The sequence below is a fragment of the Streptopelia decaocto genome (assembly GCF_964273445.1).
Source record: "Streptopelia decaocto genome assembly, contig: HAP1_SCAFFOLD_991, whole genome shotgun sequence".
Lineage (NCBI taxonomy): Eukaryota > Metazoa > Chordata > Aves > Columbiformes > Columbidae > Streptopelia > Streptopelia decaocto.
In genome coordinates this window covers 26,445-48,545 of record NW_028115392.1, presented here as the reverse complement: position 1 = coordinate 48,545, position 22,101 = coordinate 26,445, and the positions used below count along the sequence as shown (strand labels likewise).

The 22,101-nt window shown below is 72.0% G+C and overlaps 3 protein-coding genes across 12 annotated transcripts; 2 read left to right on the top strand and 1 right to left on the bottom strand.

The window, feature by feature from the left end:
• Positions 1-6: 6 nt before the first annotated feature.
• LOC309452776 (beta-1,4 N-acetylgalactosaminyltransferase 1-like) lies at positions 7-9,233 on the bottom strand. 4 transcript variants are annotated; one of them, XM_082077441.1, is made up of 12 exons: positions 9,132-9,233; positions 5,693-5,771; positions 4,720-4,937; positions 4,065-4,241; positions 3,552-3,591; positions 3,387-3,424; positions 2,515-2,695; positions 2,155-2,286; positions 1,848-2,035; positions 1,377-1,517; positions 658-895; positions 7-450 (listed from the first exon to the last, which is right to left on the bottom strand). In XM_082077441.1, exons 3-12 carry the CDS (start codon positions 4,924-4,926, stop codon positions 236-238), a joined length of 1,557 nt encoding a protein of 518 aa, XP_081933567.1. In that variant the 5' UTR covers positions 4,927-4,937; positions 5,693-5,771; positions 9,132-9,233; the 3' UTR covers positions 7-235. The 4 variants fall into 4 exon arrangements, with proteins under 4 accessions (XP_081933567.1, XP_081933566.1, XP_081933569.1 ...); XM_082077440.1 differs by lacking the exon at positions 9,132-9,233 and adding an exon at positions 7,453-7,596 and having other exon boundaries at positions 3,552-3,658; XM_082077443.1 differs by lacking the exon at positions 9,132-9,233 and adding an exon at positions 6,318-6,587 and having other exon boundaries at positions 3,552-3,658.
• On the top strand, positions 7,459-13,240 carry LOC309452774 (protein OS-9-like). Of its 4 annotated transcripts, none has more exons than XM_082077438.1 (14): positions 7,459-7,698; positions 9,160-9,333; positions 9,412-9,475; positions 9,570-9,646; positions 9,716-9,814; positions 9,888-10,089; positions 10,655-10,783; positions 10,871-10,971; positions 11,083-11,110; positions 11,275-11,363; positions 11,458-11,709; positions 11,798-12,089; positions 12,177-12,286; positions 12,821-13,240. In XM_082077438.1, exons 1-14 carry the CDS (start codon positions 7,465-7,467, stop codon positions 12,950-12,952), a joined length of 1,983 nt encoding a protein of 660 aa, XP_081933564.1. In that variant the 5' UTR covers positions 7,459-7,464; the 3' UTR covers positions 12,953-13,240. The 4 variants fall into 4 exon arrangements, with proteins under 4 accessions (XP_081933564.1, XP_081933563.1, XP_081933562.1 ...); XM_082077437.1 differs by having other exon boundaries at positions 11,443-11,709; positions 12,827-13,240; XM_082077436.1 differs by having other exon boundaries at positions 11,443-11,709.
• Positions 13,241-13,257: 17 nt separating this feature from the next.
• Positions 13,258-22,063, top strand: LOC309452773 (integrin beta-7-like; the record flags this gene model as incomplete). 4 transcript variants are annotated; one of them, XM_082077432.1, is made up of 15 exons in its annotated part: positions 13,258-13,536; positions 13,608-13,681; positions 14,426-14,621; positions 15,046-15,216; positions 15,394-15,635; positions 17,750-17,908; positions 18,183-18,278; positions 18,530-18,619; positions 18,693-18,833; positions 19,312-19,499; positions 19,712-19,854; positions 20,256-20,478; positions 20,908-21,140; positions 21,673-21,815; positions 21,895-22,063. In XM_082077432.1, the coding sequence occupies exons 1-15, from the start codon at positions 13,380-13,382 to the stop codon at positions 21,955-21,957; spliced, it is 2,319 nt and encodes a 772-aa protein (XP_081933558.1). In that variant the 5' UTR covers positions 13,258-13,379. The 4 variants fall into 4 exon arrangements, with proteins under 4 accessions (XP_081933558.1, XP_081933561.1, XP_081933560.1 ...); XM_082077435.1 differs by lacking the exons at positions 19,312-19,499; positions 21,673-21,815 and having other exon boundaries at positions 18,693-18,767; positions 19,775-19,854; positions 21,895-21,925; XM_082077434.1 differs by lacking the exons at positions 19,312-19,499; positions 21,895-22,063 and having other exon boundaries at positions 18,693-18,767; positions 19,775-19,854.
• Positions 22,064-22,101: the final 38 nt, after the last annotated feature.

Genomic DNA, 22,101 nt, shown 5'->3' with positions numbered 1-22,101 from the left:
GGGGGGGCGGGGGTGCTCCAGGGTGGCTGCAGTCCCGGGGGGCCATGGGGTGGCCCGTGGTGGCCCATGGGGGTGTCCCCCAGGACTGAGCCTCGGTGACCCATAGGGGTGTCCCGTGGGGGGGTCCCGTGGGGGGGTCCCTCAGGGCTGAGCCCCGGTGACCCATGGGGGTGTCCCGTGGGGGTGACCCATGGGGGTGTCCCTCCCGGTGTCCCTCCGCGCTGTCCCGGGGGGTTTAGTTTCCGGCCATGCACTTGAAGCGGTTCTTGAAGAAGAAGAGGCGCTGCTTGGCGCGCAGGCTGTCGTCGCGGGGGGGCGGGTAGCGGTACCGCGCGTACTGCCGCTCGCCCTCCGGCCGCCGCCACGGCAGCGCCAGCTTGGACGCGTGATCCACCACCACGTCCTCGCACGAGCCCACGTGCAGCACCCCCAGCCCGTCGATGAAGAATTCTGGGGGACACACCCCAAAACCGGCTCAGTCCTTCGGCACCCGCGGTGTCGCCCCCCCAAGCCCCCGTTCGGCCCCGATATTGACCCAGGGGTGTCCCCAGCGTCTCAGCGTCCCCCCCCCCGCCAGGATCTCAGCATTCAGCACCCCCAGGGTCCCCCCGCCCCCTCCCGCCCCCAGCGCCCCGCCCCCGTCCCGCCCGCCCTCACCGAGGTGCGCGACGCGGCGCAGCCGGGGATCGAACCCGACCTGCCGGACCTTGTCGGTCCGCGCCAGGAAGAAGTTGACGACGCCGTCGGTGACGACGCAGGCGGGGAAGCCGGCCAGGCGGTGGTGGAAGCCGGGCTGGGTGCGCAGGCAGTCCCCCCCCGCGCCGCCCCCCCGCACGCTCAGCCGCTGCCGGTACGTGGTGGTGAAGCCCGTGATCTCCCGCACCGCGCCGCCCACCTGCGGGGCACCGGGGGCTGGCAGCGCGCGCCGGGAGCCCCAGCGCCCCCAGAGCAGCACCGGGACCCCCCAGAACAGCACCGGGACCCCCAGCACCCCCAGAGCGGCACCGGGACCCCCGCCCCCCCAGCATCACCCACCGACAGCACTGGGAAAGCCCCAGGACGCCCAGTGCCCCCCGGACCCCCCAGTGCAGCCCCAGGACCCTCTGGGACCCCCCCGGGACCCCTCAGCATCACCCGCCTACAGCTCTTGAACACACAGGGACACTCCCCAGCACTGGGGACACTGGTGGGTACTGGGAGCCCCCCCCTTCTGTGCTGGGGACACTGGGGGCACTGGGACAGCCCCACTTCTGCGCACTGGGGACGTGGGACGTGGACCTTCCCCTGGCGCTGGGGACATGGGACATCGGGACCCCCCACCCAGCGCCTGGGGACCTGGAGCCCCCCGGTGTCCCCCGGGCCCCCCCGGGCCCCACCAGGTCCAGGCTGGTTCTCTCCAGCACGTCCACCAGCTTCTCCAGGCGCGTGCGGGGGGTGAAGATGAAATCGTCGTCCACCCACAGCACGTACTTGGTGGTCACCTGCGAGATGGCCAAGTTCCTCCCGGCGAACCAGCCCTGCGGGGACAGCGCGGACGGCGTCCCGTGGCCACCCCCGCCCAGCCCCTGGCCCCCCGTGTCCCCTCACAGGGTCCTGACGTGCCCCCCTCCCCAGGGACCTGCTGTCCCACCACCCTGCTTGTCCCCCTGTGTCCCCCACCCCTGGGGTCCCACCCCCTTGCTTGTCCCCCTCGTGTCCCCTCTCCCCAGTGTCCCTGTCCCTGGGGTCCCACCACCTCACAGACCCCCGTGTCCCCCCTCCCCAGTGCCCCCGTCCCTGGGGTCCCGCCACCCTGCTTGTCCCCACCACGTCCCCTCTCCCCAGCGCCCCCGTCCCTGGGGTCCCACCTTCCCGAAGGGCATGAGGTAGTGCTCGAGGTGGGGGCCGCGCAGGGGCTCGGGGCGCTGGCTGTCATCGGCCACCACGATGGTGACGTCGGGGTAGAACCGGCGCACGCTGGCGATGAGCCCGCGCAGCTTCTCGTACCGCAGGAACGTCTTGGTGGCGATGGTGACCAGCGCGGTGACGTTGTACGCTGGGGGGGACAGCGGGGGCTGGGGGAGCCGGGCACCCGGCGCTGGGGGGACGGGGCGGCCGCACCGGGGGGACCGGGCGGCCACGCTGGGGCACTGGTTCGGGGTCCCCGCTCCTCACCTCTCTCACCGTCCCCGTCCGTGTCCCCGTCGCCGTCGCCGTCCCCGGGGGGGTGTCCGTACAGCCGGGGGGGCGGCGGGTGCCGGATGCGGATGGTGAAGGCGGCAACGTGGCCGGGGGTGGAGAACTGAACTGGGGGGGGACGGGGTGCTGGGGGGGGTGCCCACCTGGGGACACCCCATGGGGACCAGCACCCACCCGGGGCACCCGAAACCTGCACCCACCCAGGGCCCAGCCCTGGGACCCCGAAACCTGCACCCACCCAGGTGTCACCCATGGGACCCGCCCGGTTCCCGGCCCTGTCTCCCCGAATCCCGCACCCCCGGTCCCGCCCCCCGGCCCCCCCGGCCCCGCCCGCACCGATGTCGGCCGTGTCGGGGTGGAACAGCGTGTTGGTGTAGGTGACGAACTGCAGCTGCCGGTTCAGGTGGTCCAGGCGGGCGGCGGCCAGAGACAGGCGGGGCTGCCCCTCCCCCCGCAGCGCCACGCCCTCCACCACGCCCGCCACCGCCAGCGTCCCCAGCGACGCCGTCAGGTTCACCTGCGGGACAGGGGCACCTGCCTGGGGCGCCCCACGCCTGGGCCACGCCCTGACACACCCCGACCCCCCTGACACACCCTGACCACACCCTGACACACCCTGACACACCCTGACACACCCCGACCCCCCCCCGACACACCCTGACACACCCTGACACACCCTGGCCACACCCTGACCCGCCCTGACACACCCTGGCCACACCCTGACACACCCTGACCCCCCCGACACACCCTGACACACCCTGACCACACCCTGCCCCGCCCTGACACACCCCGACCCCCCCCGACACACCCTGACACACCCTGACACACCCTGACCACACCCTGACACACCCTGACCCGCCCTGACCACACCCTGACACACCCTGACCCCCCCGACACACCCTGACACACCCTGACCACACCCTGCCCCGCCCTGACACACCCTGACACACCCTGGCCACACCCTGACCCGCCCTGACACACCCTGACACCCCCCCGACACACCCTGACACACCCTGGCCACACCCTGACACACCCTGACCTGCCCTGACACACCCTGACCCGCCCTGACACACCCCGACCCCCCCCCGACACACCCTGACCACTCATTGGTCACACCCTGACCCGCCCTGACCACACCCTGACCCCACCCTGACCACTCATTGGTCACACCCTGACCACGCCCTCCACGCCCTGGCCACGCCCCTCACCTCGTAGCTCTTCCTTCCCGCTGCCTGCAGGCTGAGCCCTGGGGGGTCACAGACAAAGGGGGTGAGTGGGGCCGGGTCCCCCAAACCCCCGGGGGGGTCACCCCCTCCCCCCTCCCCCGGTGTCACCCCCCCGCGGTGCCCCCGCCCCTCCCCGGCCCCGCTCACCGGGCACCAGCACGGTCTGCAGCGGCCGCACCTCCACGCCCTGCGCCGGGTACTCCAGCGGCGAGTTGGCCGGGACGATGAGCAGCCGGTCGGCCGGGGTCTGCACCCTGGGCAGGGGAGGCGCCGGCTCCACACCCCCCGACCCCTGCCCAACGCTGTGCCCGCCATGTCCCCCGTGTCCCACGTGTCCCCCGTGTCCCCTGTGTCCCCTGTGTCCCACGTGTCCCCGTGCCCCCCGTGTCCCCCGTGTCCCACGTGTCCCCTGTGTCCCCGTGTCCCACGTGTCCCCGTGCCACCCTTTTCCCCCCATGCCCCCCCATGCCTCCATGTCCCCCGTGCCCCCATTTCCCTCGTGTCCCCCATGTCCTCCATGTCCCCCCATGTCCTCCATGTCCCCCCGTGTCCCCGTGCCCCCTGTGTCCCCATGCCCCCCCGTGCCCCCTGTGTCCCCTCGTGTCCCCCGTGTCCCCCGTGTCCCCACGTCCCCCGTGTCCCCGCGCCCCCGCCCCTCACCGCAGGCGGTAGCTCTGGAACTCCTGCTGGCGCAGCCGCTGGGCGCGGAGCCGCTCGCCGGGCGGGAACGCGCTGGCGAAGTCCACGGGGGGGCCCGTCCCGAACAGCTGCCGCTGCAGGGGCAGCGCCAGCCCCGCCGCCCCCCCCTCGCACGAGCAGCCGTTCCTGGGCAGCAGCCTGAGCCCCCCCCAGCGTCACCCATGGGGGGGCGCCGGGGACACCCCCGCACCGGCCCAGGGCGGCCCCATCCCCGGGGGTGCCCCAGTGCCCCCCACTCATCCTTGGGTCCCCTTCCCACCCTTGGGTGCCCCCATCCATGGGTTGCCCCCCGCCTCATGGGTCCCCCCTGCCCCATGAGTACCCCATTCCATGGGTGCCCCCCACCTTGAGGTGTCCCCACCCCATGAGTTTCCCCCCATGGGTGCCCCCCACCCCATGGGTCCCCAGATCCATTGCTGCTCCCCCCATAGGTGTCCCCACTCATGGGTGCCCCCACCCCACGGGTGCCCCCACCCCATGAGTACCCCATTCCACGGGTACTCGTACCCCATGGGTGCCCCCCACCCTATGGAGCCCCCCTCATGTGTGCCCCCCATTGGTCCCACCCCACGACCCCCCGCATCGTTCCCCACCCGTGGGTGCCCCCGCTCCTTACTCCATCACTTCCTCCTTGAGGCGGAAGGGGACGTGGGGGTAGGAGCGGGCGGGGGGGGGGCAGCGGGGGGGGCAGCAGGCGCTGCGGGGGGGGCCGGCGCAGGTCCACGCTGGGGGGGCCCTTGGGCGCCCAGAGGTGCAGCAGGAGGGCGGCCAGCGCGGCCGAGCCCAGCAGCAGCAGGCACAGCGGCCGGGGGGCGCCCCGCATCCTGCCGGGGGCTGGGCAGCGGCGCCGCGGCCCGTGGGAGAGACCAGCGCGCACCAGCGTGAACCAGCGCGCACCGGTACAGACCAGCGCGCACCAGCGTGAACCAGCGCGCACCGGTACAGACCAGCGCGCACCAGCGTGAACCAGCGCGCACCGGTACAGACCAGCGCGCACCAGTACGAACCAGTGCTCCCAGTGCAGCTTACTGCCCCCAGTGACTCCCAGTTTCCCCAGTAGCAACCAGTGAAAACCAGTGCCCACAGCACATCCGGTGCAAACCAGTGTAACCCCATGCTACCAGTGCAAACCAGTGCAAACCAGTGCAAACCAGTGCAAACCAGTGCAAATCAGTGCAAGCCAGTGCAAGCCAGAGCTCCCAGTGTCTCCCAATGCAACCTATTGCCCTCGATGCTTCCCAGTACCCCCCAGTGCAGCCCAGTACACACCAGTGCAAACCAGTGTCCCCACTGCCTCCAGCACCTCCCAGTGCAAACCAGTGACCCCAGTGCAAACTGGCGCCACCCAGCGCAAACCGGTGCCTCCCAGCGCCCCCCAGTGGCCCCGACACCTCCCACTGGCACCCATCATCCCCAGTACAAACCAGTGCCCCCCGCGCGCCCAGTACCCCCCCAGCGCCCCATTTCTGCTGTGCCCATATGGCTGCACCCCCTCCCTCCCGCTCCCCAGTGCCCCCAGTGTCCCCAGTCCCCCCAGCGCCCCCAGTCCCCCCAGCGCCCCCAATGCCCCCAGTCGCCCAGTCCCTCACCTCGGGGCGGGCAGGGGTCCCGGCGGGGGCGGGGCGGGGGGGTCTCAGCTCATGGCTCTGCCCCCCCCATGACAGCGGCCTGTGGACACGGAGACGGCATCAAGGCGGGGGGGGGGGACACACACCGGCACCCCCAGCGCGTGCCGAGGGGACCCAGGCGTCCTGCTACACCCAACCCCCCCCACCGGGACATGGCGGCAGCCGGGGACCCCCCGGGGGGGTTTTGAGCAAGGATGGGGGGGCTAAAGGGGGAGGCAGGATTGGGGGTCCCTCAGGCAAGGGCGGGGGGTGCGATGGGTCCGGGGGGGACTGGGGTGTTTGGGGGATGCGGGGGAGGTCAGAGAGGGGCCGGGGGCGGCTGGGGGGGCAGCGGGGCTGGGTGGGCGGGGGATGGGGGGCAGCCTGCATGAGGATGGGGGGGCAGGAAATGGGGGTCCGCGGATGGGGGGTCCTGGGGATGGGGTGTCCGGGGGTGTCCGGAGCTTCGGTGGGGCCGGCGACCCTGGGGGGGTGCGGGGGCTGGGGGTGTCTGGCGGGGGGGCCGTTTTGCCGAGGGGCGGTGGCAGGTGCCGCGCCCGCCGCGACATGTCGCGACAACAGGGGGGAGGGGGTCGCTCGGCCCTACCTGGCTCCGCCGGCGGGTCCCCGCGCTCGCAGCGGCACCGGCAGCGGGGGGGGCGGGGGGGCGATGGGCGCCCCCGGCGGCCCCGAACGGGAACGGCAGCGCCGCAGCCCCGGGAGGGGCGGGGGGGACACACAAAGCGGGGAGGGGGCGGTTGTCGCTGTCACCGTCGCATCGGGGCGGGCGGGGGTCGGGCGTGTCCCGGGCGGGGGGAGATCAGCCACACCCCCCCAGCGCGGGTCCGGCTGCCACAGGCCGCGCTTTGTTCCCACGCGTGGGGGGAACAACGGGGCCATTGAGCCGGGGGGGGAAGGGGGGGGCCGGGCCTGGGCTGCCTGCGGACGGGGGGGGCTGGGGAGTTCGGGGGGGGGAGATGGAGGGAGGTTGGGGGGATTTGGGGGGGGACTGGGGGGTCGGAGGTGCTGGGGGTCACTTGGGGGGTTGGGGGAGCTTGGGGGGGAGAGGGGATGCTGGGGGGTGGTTGGGAGAATGTTAGTGGGGGGGGCACGGCTGAGGGGGTGGGGAAGGCTGAGGGGTCCTGGGCGGGGGGGGGGGAGATTGGGGGCACTTGGGGGCTCCGGGGGGAGATTTGCGGACGCGGGGGGGGGACGCACCGGGGGGTGCTGAGGTACATGGGACATGGGGGGACGTGTGGAGGTGCTGGGGGACTCAGGGAGATCTTGGGGGGGCCCGCTGGGACCCACGCCCAGGGCGGGGTCTCGGGGTGGACACACACACACACACCCCACGCGGGTCCGCGCTTGGGGTTCCCATGGCGGGGGGGGGCTCACCCTGGAACGGAGCCGGACCCCCCCCCCCACCTCCCGGCTTCGGTAATCACGTGATTTCGCCCCCCCCCGGGATGCTCTGTCTCCCTCCACCAATCAGGCGGCCGGGATCGCCTGCATCCCTCTCGGCCAATAGGGAGACGCCGCCCCTGCGCCTTTAAGAGCCTGGCGTTGCGTCATCGGGAGCGGCTGCGCCCCGCCTCGCCATTGGCCGCCGCATGAGCTGACTCAGCCCAATCGCCTCACACTCTGGCGCGGCCGCCGCCCTCCCACCGCGGCCTCAAGCCCAGTCGCGTAATCTCCCGGCTTCAACCAATAGAAGGCGAGAGGAGCGTGACGGGCAGTACGACCTCCCAATCACCATGCGGGCCGCCTGCGGGCGGGGCGGGAGCGAGGAGGCGGCGGGCGGAAGCGGCGGCGGGGGGAAGATGGCGGCGCGGCGGGGCCCGGGCCCGGGCCCGGTGCTGCTGGCGGTGCTGGCGGTGCTGGGCCCGGGGCGGCCGCTGCGCGGGGCCCGCGCCGCGCTCGACCTGCAGGAGCTCAGCGAGCTCAAGTACGGGCTGGAGATCCTGGCCGAGCCCGTGCTGGCCGGGCAGGTGCGTGGCGGCGGGGACGGGCACCGGCCGGTACCGGGGACGCCGGTCCCGCCCGAGACCGGGGCACCAGCGTGGGGGTCGGGGGCACCGGCCGGGGACCCTTCTGGGGCCGGGGTCGTGTCAGGGTCGGGGACGCCTGTCCGGGGATCGGGGACACCGTCCCGGGGCCGGGGGCGCCGTGCCGGGCCGGGGTCCTGCGGGAGCGCTGGGACTGGACCGGGCGGGGTCGGTGTCTCGGTGCCCTCCCTGTCGCAGCCGGTCCCGGGTCCCCGCGGTGACAGCGACGCGCCAGCTCCGTCCTGGCGGCACCGGGCGAAGTCCCTCGGGTGGGTGACGGCGGGTGGGGCCGCCCCCCCGCTCAGGCAGCGGGGTCGGTCACAGCAGCAGCTGCTGCCGCGTGTCCCGGTCACCGCCCCAGACCTGGAGCCGCCGGGGCGGGGGGGACCCGGAGCCCCCGGCAGCTGCGGGGGACAGCGGTGACACAGCGGAGTCACCCCCCTCCTTGGGCCAAATCCCAGCGCGTCGCGGCAAGAGCGGGGGAGGCGGGCACGGGGCGGCCGTGTCCCCCCCAGACCGACCCGGTGTCCCCCTCAGACGGACCCGGTGTCCCCCCCAGACCGACCCGGTGTCCCCCCCAGACCGACCCGGTGTCCCCCCCAGACCGACCCGGTGTCCCCCCCCAAACCGACCCGGTGTCCCCCCCAGACCGACCCGGTGTCCCCCCCCCACACCGACCCCGTGTCCCCCTCACGCCGACCCCGTGTCCCCCCCAAAACCGACCCCGTGTCCCCCCCAAAACCGACCCCGTGTCCCCCCCCCACGCCGACCCCGTGTCCCCCCCCCACGCCGACCCCGTGTCCCCCCCACGCCGACCCGGTGTCCCCCCCAGACCGACCCGGTGTCCCCCCCAGACCGACCCGGTGTCCCCCCCCAGACCAACCCGGTGTCCCCCCCCAAACCGACCCCCTGTCCCCCCCCCACACCAACCCCGTGTCCCCCTCACGCCGACCCCGTGTCCCTCCCCCAAAACCGACCCCGTGTCCCTCCCCCAAAACCGACCCCGTGTCCCCCCCCAAAACCGACCCCGTGTCCCCCCCCCACGCCGACCCCGTGTCCCCCCCCCACGCCGACCCCGTGTTCCCCCCCCAAAACCGACCCCGTGTCCCCCCCAAAACCGACCCCGTGTCCCCCCCCCACGCCGACCCCGTGTCCCTCCCCCAAAACCGACCCCGTGTCCCCCCCCCACGCCGACCCCGTGTCCCCCCCACGCCGACCCCGTGTCCCCCCCCACACACCGACCCCGTGTCCCCCCCCCACGCCGACCCCGTGTCCCCCCCACGCCGACCCCATGTCCCCCCCACGCCGACCCCGTGTCCCCCCCACGCCGACCCCGTGTCCCCCCCACGCCGACCCGGTGTCCCCCCCACGCCGACCCCGCGCCGTGTGTCCCTGCTGTCCCAGCGCCAGGCGGAGGACGTGGTGACCGTGGCCTCCAAGTTCAAGCAGCGCTACGAGTGCCGCCTCCCGCCCGTGGCTGTTCGCGCGCCCGCCCCCGAGGACGACGCCGCGCTCTACAACGGCTCCGGCGTGGCCGAGCTGCTGCGCCCCATGGCGGCCGCCCCCTGTCTGCTCAAGGTGCGGGGGTCCCGGGGGGCGCCCCGAGCCCTCCCGCCTCACCCAACACGCTCTTTTCCCTTTGTCCCCCGTTTTCAGACCAAGGATTGGTGGACGTACGAGTTTTGCTACGGGAAGCACATCCAGCAGTATCACGTTGAAGGTGCCGGTGGGGACGGTGACGTCTGACATCGGGGAGGGGGCGGGTTGTCCCCAGGGGTTGTCACGGTGTCCCCACCCCGGCGCCTCTCCCGCAGAGTCGGAGATCAAAGGCGACGTCCTGTTCCTCGGCTACTACCACTCGGCGTTCGACTGGAACGACGAGACGGCCAAGGTTGGGCCGCGGGCCGCGGGGGCTCCCCGGGGCGTCCCTGTCCCCGGTCACCGTCCCCGCTGTCCCCAGGCCACCAAGCAGCACCAGCTGAAGCGCTACCACAGCCAGAGCTACGTCAACGGCTCCCGCTGCGACCTCACCGGCCGCGCCAGAGAGGCCGAAGTCCGCGTGAGTGCGACCCCCGCGGCGCCCCCGGCGTCCCCGCCGCGGCGCCGCCTCACGCCCGGTGTCCCCGGCACAGTTCCTGTGCGAGGAGGGCGCCGGCGACTACATCGCGCGGGTGGACGAGCCGCAGTCCTGCTCCTACGTGCTGACCGTGCACACCACGCGCATCTGCCACCACCCGTTCCTGCGGCCGCCGGCGCGCGCCGCGCCGCAGCCCATCCGCTGCCAGCCCGCGCTCAGCCCCGCGCAGTACGTGCAGTACGTGCGCGCGCAAGTCTGTGAGTGCGGGCCCGCCGGGAGCAGGAGCGGGAGCGGGAGCGGGGCTGGGGCAGCTTCACCTGTGGGAACGGCTTAAGATACCAGGGCCAGCTTAATTACACTGGGGCCAGCTTAATATTCTGGGGCCAGTTCAATATTCTGGGACTGGCTTAAGATATCAGGGCCAGTTTAATTATACTGGGGCCAGTTTAATTATACTGGGGCCAGCTTAATATTCTGGCGCTAACGTAATATTCTGGAGCCAGTTGACTATTCTGGGGCCAGTTTAATATTCCAAGGACAGCTTAATATGCCGGGCCCAGCTTAGTAATGTCTGGACAGTTTAATATTCTGGGGACAGTTTAATATTCTGGGGACAGTTTAATCTGCTGAGGCCTGTTTAAGATACTGGGGCTGTCTTAACATTCTGGGCCCAGCTTAACATACCGGGGCCAGTTTAATATCGTTATCAACGATCTGCGGGAATCGATAGTTACAAATCCACCCCGGAAGGGGCTGGAGAAGCTTTGGGGAGCGGCTGAGGGACCTGGGGGTGTCACCTGCGTCCCCTCCCCGTCCCCACAGCCGACACCAAGCGGAAGGTGGAGGAGATCTCGGAGGAGCTCAAGACCTTGGACACCAGGTTGTGGAGCGAGAGGGACGCCCAGGCCCCCCCGCAGCCCCCCGAGGGGACACCAGCGGCCCGCGGGGACGGTACGGCCCCGTGTCACCTCCTGTCACCCTCCTGGTGACACCGCAGCCCCCCCGCCCCCCTCACCCTGTCCCCTCCGTCCCCTGCAGCCGCGCCGGGGGACGAGCCGGAGCCCGACGAGGACGCGGCTCTTTGGGAGCGGGCGAGTGAGGTGGCCGGCACGGCCACCAGCCAGGGGGACAGCGCCAGGGTGAGTCCCCGCGTCCCCGGGACGGCCCTGGGACATCCTGGAGGCCACCGGCGAGGTGGTGACATTCCAGGAGCAGTTTCAGGCTCCGTCACCTTGTCCCTGTCCCCGCAGGTGGAGGAACCGTCCCCAAAGGCGGCTGGTGAGTCCCCAGGGGTGGTGGCCGGTGCTGGCCACTCTGTCCCCCCCGCGCCTCGCTGTCCCCATCCGTCGTCCCTTGTCCCCATCCGTCGTCCCTTGTCGCTGTCCCCATCCATTGTCCCTTGTCCCCCCCATCCGTCGTCTCTTGTCGCTGTCCCCCTGCAGATCTGCAGAAGAAGATCCACTTCAAGGTGATCCGCAGCCCCGGGGACCTGCTGCAGTTCATCGAGGAGCTGAAGGAGAGCACCCGCAAGGTGGGGACACCGGGGGGGACGGGCCCCCTGGGCACCTTCTCCCTGCCCGTTTCCCCGTTGTCACGCGGGACGGTGACAGGAGTTGCTGCTCCAGGCCAAGGAGCAGGCGAGCGAGGAGGAGGAGGCGGCAGTGAAGGTTCCCGCGCCCCCCCCGCGTCCTGAGGACCCCCCAGCGCCGGGAGAAGCTGAGAAGGAGGAAGAGGAGGATGAGGAGGACGACGGGGACCTTCTGGGTGGCTTCGAGAAGGACCTGGAGGCCATTGTCCTGCCCCGCGAGCAGATGGCGCAGCTCAAGGAGGAGGTGAAGACCGAGATGGAGAAGGAGTTCGACAACATCATCAACGAGGTGTGTGTGTCACCGCCCTGGGGCCCCCGGCCAGATGGGACCCCTGGCCAGGATGGGACCCCCCCGACCCTTTTTGTCCCCCCCAAAGGTGGAGGACGAGCTGGAGACCGAGGGGCTGAAGGGGGAGTTTGACCGTAACCAGGCGTCCAAGTCTTTGGCCTCCACCCTCAACCGCCTGATGGACAAGCTGGACGGGGGGGGCTCGCGGGGGGGGGCCAAGGAGGAAGAGGAGGGGGCCGGGAGGAAGGCTGAGGGGCGGCTGAGGGTGAGGGTCAGCAGGATCGGGCGCTGGGACCCCCCCAAACGGGACCCCCCCCCGCCGGAGAACATGGAGAGCGAAGTGCGGGAGCTGCTGGCCAAGGAGGGGCTGCGGGCCGAAGGTACCGGGGGCGTTCTGGGTGCGGGACACAGACTTTGGGGTCCCCGTCGCCCCCCTGTGACCCCCCTGTGTGTGCCCCCGCCCCCAGGGAAGATCGAGATCAAGATCGTGACGGCGGGGGGGGGCGACGAGGACGAGGCGCAGTGGCTGTCGGAGGAGGACACCAGGAACCTGAAGGACATTTTCTTCAACATCCTGGTGGGGACACGAGGGGGGACACTGGGGCATGGGGGGGACAGTGAGGGACAGGAGGGGGACACTGGGGCATGGGGGGGACACTGGGGCATGGGGGGGACACTGGGACATGGGGGGGACGCTGGGGCATGGGGGGGACGCTGGGGCATGGGGGGGACGCTGGGGCATGGGGGGGACGCTGGGGCATGGGGGCAGCCCAGGTGCTGCAGATGTGCGGGGGGTGGGTGTCCCCAGGCAGGGCCTGTCCCCGCCATGACCTGTGTGTGCCCATCATGATCCCCGTGTTCCCCGATGATCCCCGTGTCCCCTGTGACCCGTGTCCCCCGTGACCCCTGTGTCCCCCATGACCCCTGTGTCCCCCGTGACCCGTGTCCCCAGTGACCTGTGTCCCCCATAACCCCTGTGTCCTCTGTGACCCCCGTGTCCCCTGTGACCCCCGTCCCCCGTGTCCCCCATGTCCCCTGTGACCCGTGTCCCCCAGAACCCCCGTGTCCCCCATGACCGTGACCCCTGTGTCCCCGTGTCCCGTGTCCCCAGCTGCAGGGCACGGAGGAGGCGCAGAAGGAGCGGCGGCGGCAGCAGGCCCTGGAGGACAATTACCGCTTCGTCTGGGGGGGGGCCCGCGACGAGCCGCCCCCCCCGGGGGACTCCGAGGACCCCGATTTCTGATGCCCCCCCGATCCCCCTGTGCTGCTGGGGGCTCCAGACCCCGCAAGGGTTTGGTGCCCCCCCGGGGGAACTTGGACTGTTTTTTTGGGGGGTGGGATGAGCTGGGGGGTGTGATGTCGGGGATGATGTTGGGGGTGAGTGACGTGGGGGGGGTCCCGTTGTTGTCACTGGAGCCATTTGCCCCCTCCTCCCCACGGGGGGGTCTCTCTCATAATAACATGTAACGAGGTTGTTCGGCCTCTGCCACTGTCCCCCCCCCTTTTTATCAATAAAGTGACGTCAGCCCCGGCCTGAGTCTGGGGGTGAAGTTGGGGGGGAACTGGGGGGGGTTGGGGAGCCCTGGGGTGAACTGGGGAGCGTGACGGGAGTGAACTGGGGGGGCCGGGGGTGAACTGGGGAGCCGTGGGGAGGGGCCGGGAGCTCGGGGATGACGCCGGTTCCGCACGCCCCGTGTCCCCACCTTGTCCCCCCCGCCCGGGCAGGATGTGGCGCCGCCCCCCCTGCAGACGGGACCATGGGGCGGCCGGGGGGGCTCCTGCTGCTGCTGCCGCTGCTGCTGGCGGCCCCGGGGGGGGCCGGGACAGGTGAGCTGGGGGGAGGTCACCCGGGGGGGTCCCTTTGTCCCCACCGCCCCTGACCCCCCGGGTGTCCCCAGGGTCCTGCGAGACCCAGGCGACCTGCGAGGCGTGTGTGCGATCGCACCCGCGATGCGCCTGGTGCGAGGACCCGGTGAGCGGGGGCCCCCCGACCCCCCCCGACCCCCCCGACACCCCCGACACCCCCCCGACCCCTCCACCCCGACCCCCCCCCACGACCCCCCACTCTGACCCACCTCCCCGACTCCCCCCGACCCTTCCCGGGCCCCCCCAGGGCTCTCGGGGTTCAGCTCGGGGGTTCCCCACCCTGTGGGGGGATCGTGGTGTCCCTGGGGGTCGCGCTGTGGAATTGGGGTCCCCGCCTTGGGGGGGGCACGAGGTGGGGGGGGTTGGCAGTGGGCTACCGGGAGGTCCCCATGTCCCTGGGGGGGTCCCCTGAGATTGAGGGGGGGGTGTTCCCAAGTCCCTGCGGTCCCCCAGCGGGTGGCCACGTGCCATGGGGGCCCCCCCGGTGTCCCGTAGGGTCTCTGTGTCCTGTGGGGTCCCCGTGGGGTCCCCGTGCGGCTGGTGCAGTTGGGGTGCAGCATGGGGGGGACTGGTGGCGGTGTGCTGGGGGGGCACAGTGTCCCATGGCGGTCCCCGTTGTCCCCGGGTGTCCCACGTGCTGCTGGGGGTCCCCGCTGTCCCCCCGTGGGCCCCGCTGGTGCCGCCCTTGCGTGACCCTCCCTGCGCTGCGGTTTGTCACCAGGAAGCAGCAAAACCTCGGTGACAAACAGCCGGGGGGGTGTGGCCCCCCCCGCAGCCCCGGCACCCGCCCGGTTCCCACGGGGGGGGGTGCGGGGGAGGGGGTGCAGGGACCGACCCCCGTGTCCCGCAGGAGTTCCCGCGGGGGGGGCGGGCAGACGCCCCCCGCTGCGCCCCCCGGGAGGCCCTGGAGCGCGCCGGGTGCCCCCCCCGCGCCGTGGTGCAGCCCCGGGGCAGCGTGCGGGTGCTGCGGGACCGGGCGCCGGGGGGGGGCCCGGGGGGGCCCACCCAGCTCAGCCCCCAGAGCGTGCGGGTGCAGCTGCGGCCAGGTGAGGGGGGGACGGGGGGGATGGGGGACGGGGCGGGGGGGGAGCAAGCATGGGGAGAGGGAGATGGATGGACGGACGGATGGACGGATGGATGGATGGACGGATGGATGGGGATGGAGGGAGGAGGAACGAGTGGGGAGGTGATGGAGAAGGACATGGGGGTGATGGAGAAGGACGGGGGGGTGATGGAGAAGGACGGGGCGGGGCGTGATGGAGAAGGACGTTTGGGGAGATGATGGAGAAGGACGGGTGGGAGATGATGGAGAAGGACGGTTGGAGGGGTGATGGAGAAGGACGGGGGGGTGATGGAGAAGGACGGTGCCGGGCCTGGGGAGCGGGAGGCGGCTCCGGTGTGGGGAGATGGTGCCAACAGCTGCTGGGGGTGGAAGGTCCCCCTGACCCCCCCTGACCCCCCCGGGCCCAGGGGAGGAGCGCAGCTTCCCGGTGCGGTTCCGGCGCGCGGCCGCGCCCCCCGTGGATCTCTACTACCTGCTGGACCTGTCCTACTCCATGCGGGACGACCTGGGGACGCTGCGGCGCCTGGCGAGGGACATCCTGGGGGCGCTGCGCAACGCCACCCCCGCCGCCCGCATCGGTGGGGACGCGCGGGTCCCCTCCCCGGGGGCGGATTTTGGGTGCTGGGACCCTGCGCCAGCTGAGCAGTGACACCCTGGCCACCCTGCGCCGTGTCACGTCCTTGGCGACACGCGGGGTCCCCTCCCGGGGGCGGATTTTGGGGTGCTCCCCCACCAACCCCCGTGTCCCCCGGCAGGCTTCGGGTCGTTCGTGGACAAGCCGGTGCTGCCGTACGTGAGCACGGCGCCCGCCAAGCTGCGCAGCCCCTGCCCGGGCCGGGGGGAGCCCTGCGACCCCCCCCGCACCTTCCGCCACCTCCTCCCGCTCACCGCGGACCCCGAGCTGTTCGCGCAGCGCGTGGGGCGCCAGCGCGTCTCCGGGAACCTGGACGCGGCCGAGGGCGGCTTCGACGCCATCGTGCAGGTGGCCCAGTGCCAGGTGGGGCCGCGGGGGACACGGGGCGGGTGGGCCCGGAGAGCGAGCGTGCAAACGGGTCTGTGCAAGAGCACGCGCAGGGGAGAGCGTGGGCAAGAGCGCGGCCAAGTGCGCGTGCAAGCAAACGTGTGTGTGAGTGCATGCGTGCAAGCAAATGTGCGAGTGCGAGTGTGCGTGCAAGCAAACGTGTGTGTGAGTGCAAGTCTGCGTGCAAGCAAATGTGTGAGTGCGAGTGTGCGTGCAAGCAAACGTGAGTGTGAGTGCAAGTGTGCGTGCAAGCAAACGTGTGTGTGAGTGCAAGTGTGCGTGCAAGCAAACGTGTGTGTGAGTGCAAGTCTGCGTGCAAGCAAATGTGTGAGTGTGAGTGCAATTGTGCGTGCAAGCAAACGTGTGAGTGCGTGTGCGTGCAAGCAAACGTGTGAGTGTGAGTGCAAGTGTGCGTGCAAGCAAACGTGAGTGCAAGTGTGCGTGCAAGCAAACATGTGTGTGAGTGCAAGTGTGCGTGCAAGCAAATGTGTGAGTGCGAGTGTGCGTGCAAGCGTGTGTGTGAGTGCAAGTGTGCATGCAAGCAAACGTGTGAGTGTGAGTGCAATTGTGCGTGCAAGCAAACGTGTGTGTGAGTGCAAGTGTGCATGCAAGCATATGTGTGAGTGTGAGTGCAAGTGTGCGTGCATGCAAATGTGTGTGTGAGTTCGTGCATGCAAGCAAATTGTGTGAGTGCAAGTGTGCGTGCAAGCAAATGTGTGTGCGTGAGTGCAAGTGTGCGTGCAATCCAGAGCACGTACAAGTGTGTGTGTGCGCAGGTTTGCACGTGCACACGTGTGCGGGTGTGCGTGCATGTACAGTGCAAAAGCCCAGACCAGCACAATCACACGCACGGCCCCTGCACACCCCCCTGTTCCCGTGTCCCCCCGTCCCCATGTCCCCCCCATCGCCATGTCCCCCATGTCCCCGTGTCCCCATGTCCTCATGTCCCCGTGTCCCCATGTCCCCGTGTCCCGTGTCCCCCCGTCCCCATGTCCCCGTGTCCTGTGTCCCGTGTCCCCCCGTCCCGTGTCCCCCCATCCCGTGTCCCCCTGTCCTGTGTCCCGTGTCCCGTGTCCCCCTGTCCCGTGTCCCCGTGTCCCCGTGTCCCTGTCCCCGTGTCCCCCCGTCCCCATGTCCCCGTGTCCTGTGTCCCGTGTCCCCCTGTCCCGTGTCCCGTGTCCCGTGTCCCCCTGTCCCCGTATCCCGTGTCCTGTGTCCCCCCGTCCCCCTGTCCCGTGTCCCGTGTCCCGTGTCCCGTGTCCCCCTGTCCCCGTGTCCCGTGTCCCGTGTCCCCCCGTCCCCATGTCCCCGTGTCCTGTGTCCCGTGTCCCGTGTCCCTGTCCCCGTGTCCCCATGTCCCGTGTCCCGTGTCCCTGTCCCTGTCCCTGTCCCCGTGTCCCTGTCCCTGTCCCCGTGTCCCGTGTCCCTGTCCCCGTGTCCCCATGTCCCGTGTCCCGTGTCCCTGTCCCTGTCCCTGTCCCCGTGTCCCTGTCCCTGTCCCCGTGTCCCGTGTCCCTGTCCCTGTGTCCCCATGTCCCGTGTCCCGTGTCCCTGTCCCTGTCCCCATGTCCCGTGTCCCGTGTCCCTGTCCCCGTGTCCCGTGTCCCTGTCCCCGTCCCCGTGTCCCCATGTCCCGTGTCCCGTGTCCCTGTCCCTGCCCCCGTGTCCCGTGTCCCTGTCCCTGTGTCCCCATGTCCCCATGTCCCGTGTCCCGTGTCCCGTGTCCCCATGTCCCGTGTCCCTGTCCCTGTCCCCGTGTCCCGTGTCCCTGTCCCCGTGTCCCCATGTCCCGTGTCCCCTGTCCCTGTCCCCGTCCCCGTGTCCCTGTCCCCGTGTCCCCATGTCCCGTGTCCCCTGTCCCTGTCCCCGTCCCCGTGTCCCTGTCCCCGTGTCCCCATGTCCCGTGTCCCCTGTCCCGTGTCCCCGTCCCCGTGTCCCTGTCCCCGTGTCCCGTGTCCCGTGTCCCTGTCCCCGTCCCCGTGTCCCGTGTCCCGTGTCCCTGTCCCTGTCCCCATGTCCCTATCCCCGTGTCCCTGTCCCCATGTCCCGTGTCCCGTGTCCCGTGTCCCTGTCCCCGTCCCCGTGTCCAGGAGCGCGTGGGCTGGCGCGCGGCCGCCCGGCTGCTGCTGTTCGCGTCGGACGACACGTTCCACGCGGCGGGGGACGGGAAACTGGGCGGCATCGTCACCCCCTGCGACGGGCGCTGCCACCTGGACCCCAGCGGCGTCTACGCCAGCAGCCACCTCTATGTGCGGCGGGGGGGCGGGGGGAGTTCGGGGGGGATTTCGGGTGGAGGGAGTTCTGGGGGGGGGATTTCTGAGGGAGGGGGGATTTCGGGGCAGGGGGAGTTCTGGGTGTGGGGAGTTCTGGGGGGAAGGATTTCTGGGCGGGGGGATTTCGAGGGGGGGGATTTGGGGGGGATTTCGGGGGGGGGAATTTGAGGGGGATTTCGGGGGGGGGATTTCTGGGGGGCGGTTCTGGGGGGGATTTCTGGGGGGTCCCAGCACCCCCCCCGTTGGGCAGGATTACCCCTCGGTGGGACACGTGGCCCAGGTGCTCTCGGCCGCCAACATCCAGCCCATCTTCGCCGTGACCGGGCCCAACGTCCCCATCTACCAGGTGGGGGGTCCCTGGGGTGCGGGGGTCCTTGGGGGGGCCCTGGGGGGTGCGGGGGGGTCCCTGGGGATGCGGGGGGGTCCCTGGGTGCGTGGGGGGGTTCCCTGGTGGGGGGGAGGTCCCTGGGGATGCGGGGGGGTCCCTGGGTGCGCGGGGGGGTTCCCTGGGGGTGCGGGGATCCCTGGGGGTGGGGGGGTCCCTGGGGGTGCGGGGGGTCCCTGGGGGTGTCCGGCCCCCCTGACCGCGCCCCCCAGGAGCTGAGCCGCCTGATCCCGCGGTCCGTGGTGCGGGAGCTGCGGGACGACTCCAGCAACGTGGTGCAGCTCATCGCCGACGCCTACAGCGTAACGTGGGGGGGGGGCGGGCGCTGGGGGCCCCCGGGGGGGCGGGGGTGCTGACACCGTGGGTGCCCCCCAGACCCTGTTGTCCACGGTGGAGCTGCAGCACTCGCCGCTGCCCCCCGGGATCAGCCTCAGCCTTGAGGCGCATTGCGGGGGCCCCCCCGGCCCCCCCCGGCCCCACGGCGCCTCCTGCACCGGCGTCCGCGTCAACCAGGAGGTGGGGAACATGAGGGGGGGACATGGGGGGGTGGGGACGGGGGGGTGGGGACATCAGGAGGGACATGGCGGGGGGGGAACCTGGGGGGACATAGGGAAGATTGGGGGGGCATGGGGGGTACATTGGGGTGACATAGAGAGAGCATGGGGGACTTTGGGGGTCATGGGGGTGTGGGGGGGGGCATGGAGGGACATAAGGGACATGCAGAGGACATGGTCATGGGTATGGGGGGACACTGGGGACATAACGGACATTGGGGGGGTCATGGTGGGGGGACATGGGCGTGGGGGGACATGTGGGGCATGGGGAGGGTCATGGCAGGGACATTGGGGACATTGGGGGGCACTTGAGGGGGACGTTATGGGGACATAAGGTGTATGGGAGGACACTGGGGGACACAAGGGACGTCGGGGGTTCATGGTGAGGTCGGGGATGCGGGGGCGCCACGGTGGGGTCCCCACGGCCCGGTGTCCCCCAGGTGACGTTCACGGTGCGGGTGCGCGCGAGCGCGTGCCTGGAGTCCCCGCAGCGCGTGACCCTGCGGGCGCTGGGCGTCCCCGAGGAGCTGGCGCTGGAGCTGGGGACGCTGTGCGCGTGCCCGTGCGCCCAGAGCGCGCCCCGCAGCGCGCGCTGCCACGGGGGGGCGCTGCTCTGCGGGCTCTGCAGGTGCGGGGGCTGCGTGCGGTGGAGGGGCCTGGGGTGGGGGTTCCATGGGGCAGGCTGGGGGTCCATGGGGTGAGATGGAGGCAGTGGGTGGGCTGGGGGTGCAGTCTGGGGGTCTATGGGACATGGCGGGGGGGGGGCAGGGGGACACTGGGGTGCCGAGGGGCACGCGGGGTCTGTGGGGCGGGGGGGGTCTGATTGCCGCTGCCCCCCAGGTGTCCGGGGGGGCGCCGGGGCCGCCACTGCGAGTGCGCGGAGGAGGAGGGGCCGGGGGGGGCCGGGGGAAACTGCCCCCCCAACAGCACCAGCGCCCCCTGCAGCGGCGTCTGCGAGCGCCACCAGGGGCTGCCCTGCGGAGGTGGGGACACGGGGGGACATGGGGGGACACGGGGGACACGGGGGGGACGGGAGGACACGGGGGGACACGGGGAAACACGGGGGACATGGGGGGACACGGGGGACACGGGGGGACACGGGGGGGGACACGGGGAGGATGGGGGAGAGGGGGGGAGACACGGCCCTGCCCGTCCTTGGGGTTCCCGTCCTTGCGGGGGGGTTGTCCCCGTGGAACGTCCCCGTGGGTCAGATCCCCTGGGGGTCCCGTCCCCACTGCGTGTCCTTGACCCGGTGGGTCCTGTCCCCATCGTGTGTCCCTCCGGGGTCCCTTCCCTATCGGACGTCCCTGTCCCCGTGGCCCGGGGGTCCCGTCCCTGTCCCGCGGGTCCCCGCGGTGTCCGTGTGACAGCGGCGCGTCCCCAGGCCCGGAGCGCGGCGAGTGCGTGTGCGGGACGTGCCGCTGCCGCGCGGGGTTCGGCGGCCGCGGCTGCGGGTGCCCCCTGGGCGGGGGGCGCTGCCTGCGGGGGGGGCGCGAGTGCAGCGGCCACGGGAGCTGCGAGTGCGGGACCTGCCGCTGCCACCCCGGCTACGAGGGACCGTTCTGCGAGCGCTGTCCCTCCTGTCACCCGCCCTGCCGGCGCCTGCGGTGAGGGGCGGGGACCGGGTGGGGACCGGGTGGGGACCGGGTGGGATGGAGTGGGGACAGGGACAAGGGTGGGGTGGAGACCGGGTGGGGACAGGGGTGGGGACAGGGGTGGGATGGAGTGGGGACAGGGACAGGGACAGGGGTGGGGACCGCGTGGGGACCGGGTGGGGACCGGGGTGGGATGGAGTGGGGACAGAGATAAGGGTGGGGTGGGGACCGGGTGGGGACCGGGTGGGGACGGGGTGGGGTGAGGTGGGGTAGGATGGGGACAGGGACGGGGACAGGGATGGGGTGGGGACAGGGGTGGGACAGTTACAGGGGGCACGGCTGTGGAGGGGACAAGGTGGCCAGGAGGGTAAATGGCCGAGGGCGGGGGCGCAGGGACCGTGAGGGGGGGCCGAGGTGACGGAGCCTGCGCGGGGTCCCCAGGGACTGCGCCGACTGCGGCGCCTTCGGGCGGGGGCCGCTGCGGGGGAACTGCAGCCGGGCCTGTCCCCGCGTCACCGCGCGGGGGGTCCCCGCGCCCCCCCCGGGCGCCCGGGGCTGGTGCCGCCAGGAGACGCCGGACGGGCGCGTCCTCCTGTTCCTCATCGAGGGGGGGCCCTGGGGGGACGAGTGGGACGAGGAGCGGGAGGTGACACTGCTGGTCTGGGCTGAGGAGGGTGAGTGGGGGGACACCCGTGTGCCCCCCAGGCATGACGTGTCCCCAGGGAGCCCCTGCCGGGGGGGCCCGTGCACCCCAAGGGACCCTGTGGGGGGGGTCCCGTGTCCCCATGGGTGGCCGGGGGGAGTCTCGGGTCCCCAAAACCCGGTGGGTGGGGGGTCCTTGCACCCATGGGTCCCCATGAGTGGCCGTGTGGGGGGGTCTCGGGGTTCCATGGGTCCCTGTGGGGGGGTCCCGTGTCCCCGTGGGTGGCTGGGGGGGGGTTCCGTGTCCCCGCGGGCGGCTGGGGGGTTGTCCCGGGTCCCCGCGGGTGGTTGGGGGGGGGTCCCGTGTCCCCGTGGGTGGCTGGGGGGATGTCCCGTGTCCCCGCGGGTGGCTGGGGGGATGTCCCGGGTCCCCGCGGGTGGCTGGGGGGGGGTCCCGTGTCCCCGCGGGTGGCTGGGGGGGGGTCCCGTGTCCCCGCGGGTGGCTGGGGGGGTCCCGTGTCCCCGCGGGGATTCCCGCTGGTCCCAGCCCCGGTCTCTCCGCAGGGGCCGCGGCGCTGTCGCCGGCGCTGGTGGCCGCGCTGGTGGCCGCGCTGGTGGCCGCGCCGGTGGCGCTGGGGCTGGTGGCGCTGGCGCTGGCGCGGGCGGCGCTGGAGCTGCGGGGCCGGCGCGAGTCCCGGCGGGAGCAGGTGACCGTCCCGGGACCCCGGGCGGGGACCCCCAGACAGGGCTGGGACCCCGGGCTGTGACCCCCCCGTGTCCCCGCAGAACAACCCGCTCGTCAGAAGTGCCAGCAGCACCACAGCCAACCCCGGGTACCGTCCGGGCTGAGGGGACACTGGGGACACCTGGTCCCGGTTCAGCCCAGCGGGTCCCGGTTCGGCTGCAGCCGGTCCCAGCCCAGCCTCACCTGGTTCTGGTTCGGCCCCGGTTGGTTCCAGTTCAGCCCGGTTGGTCCCGGTCCAGCTTCACCTG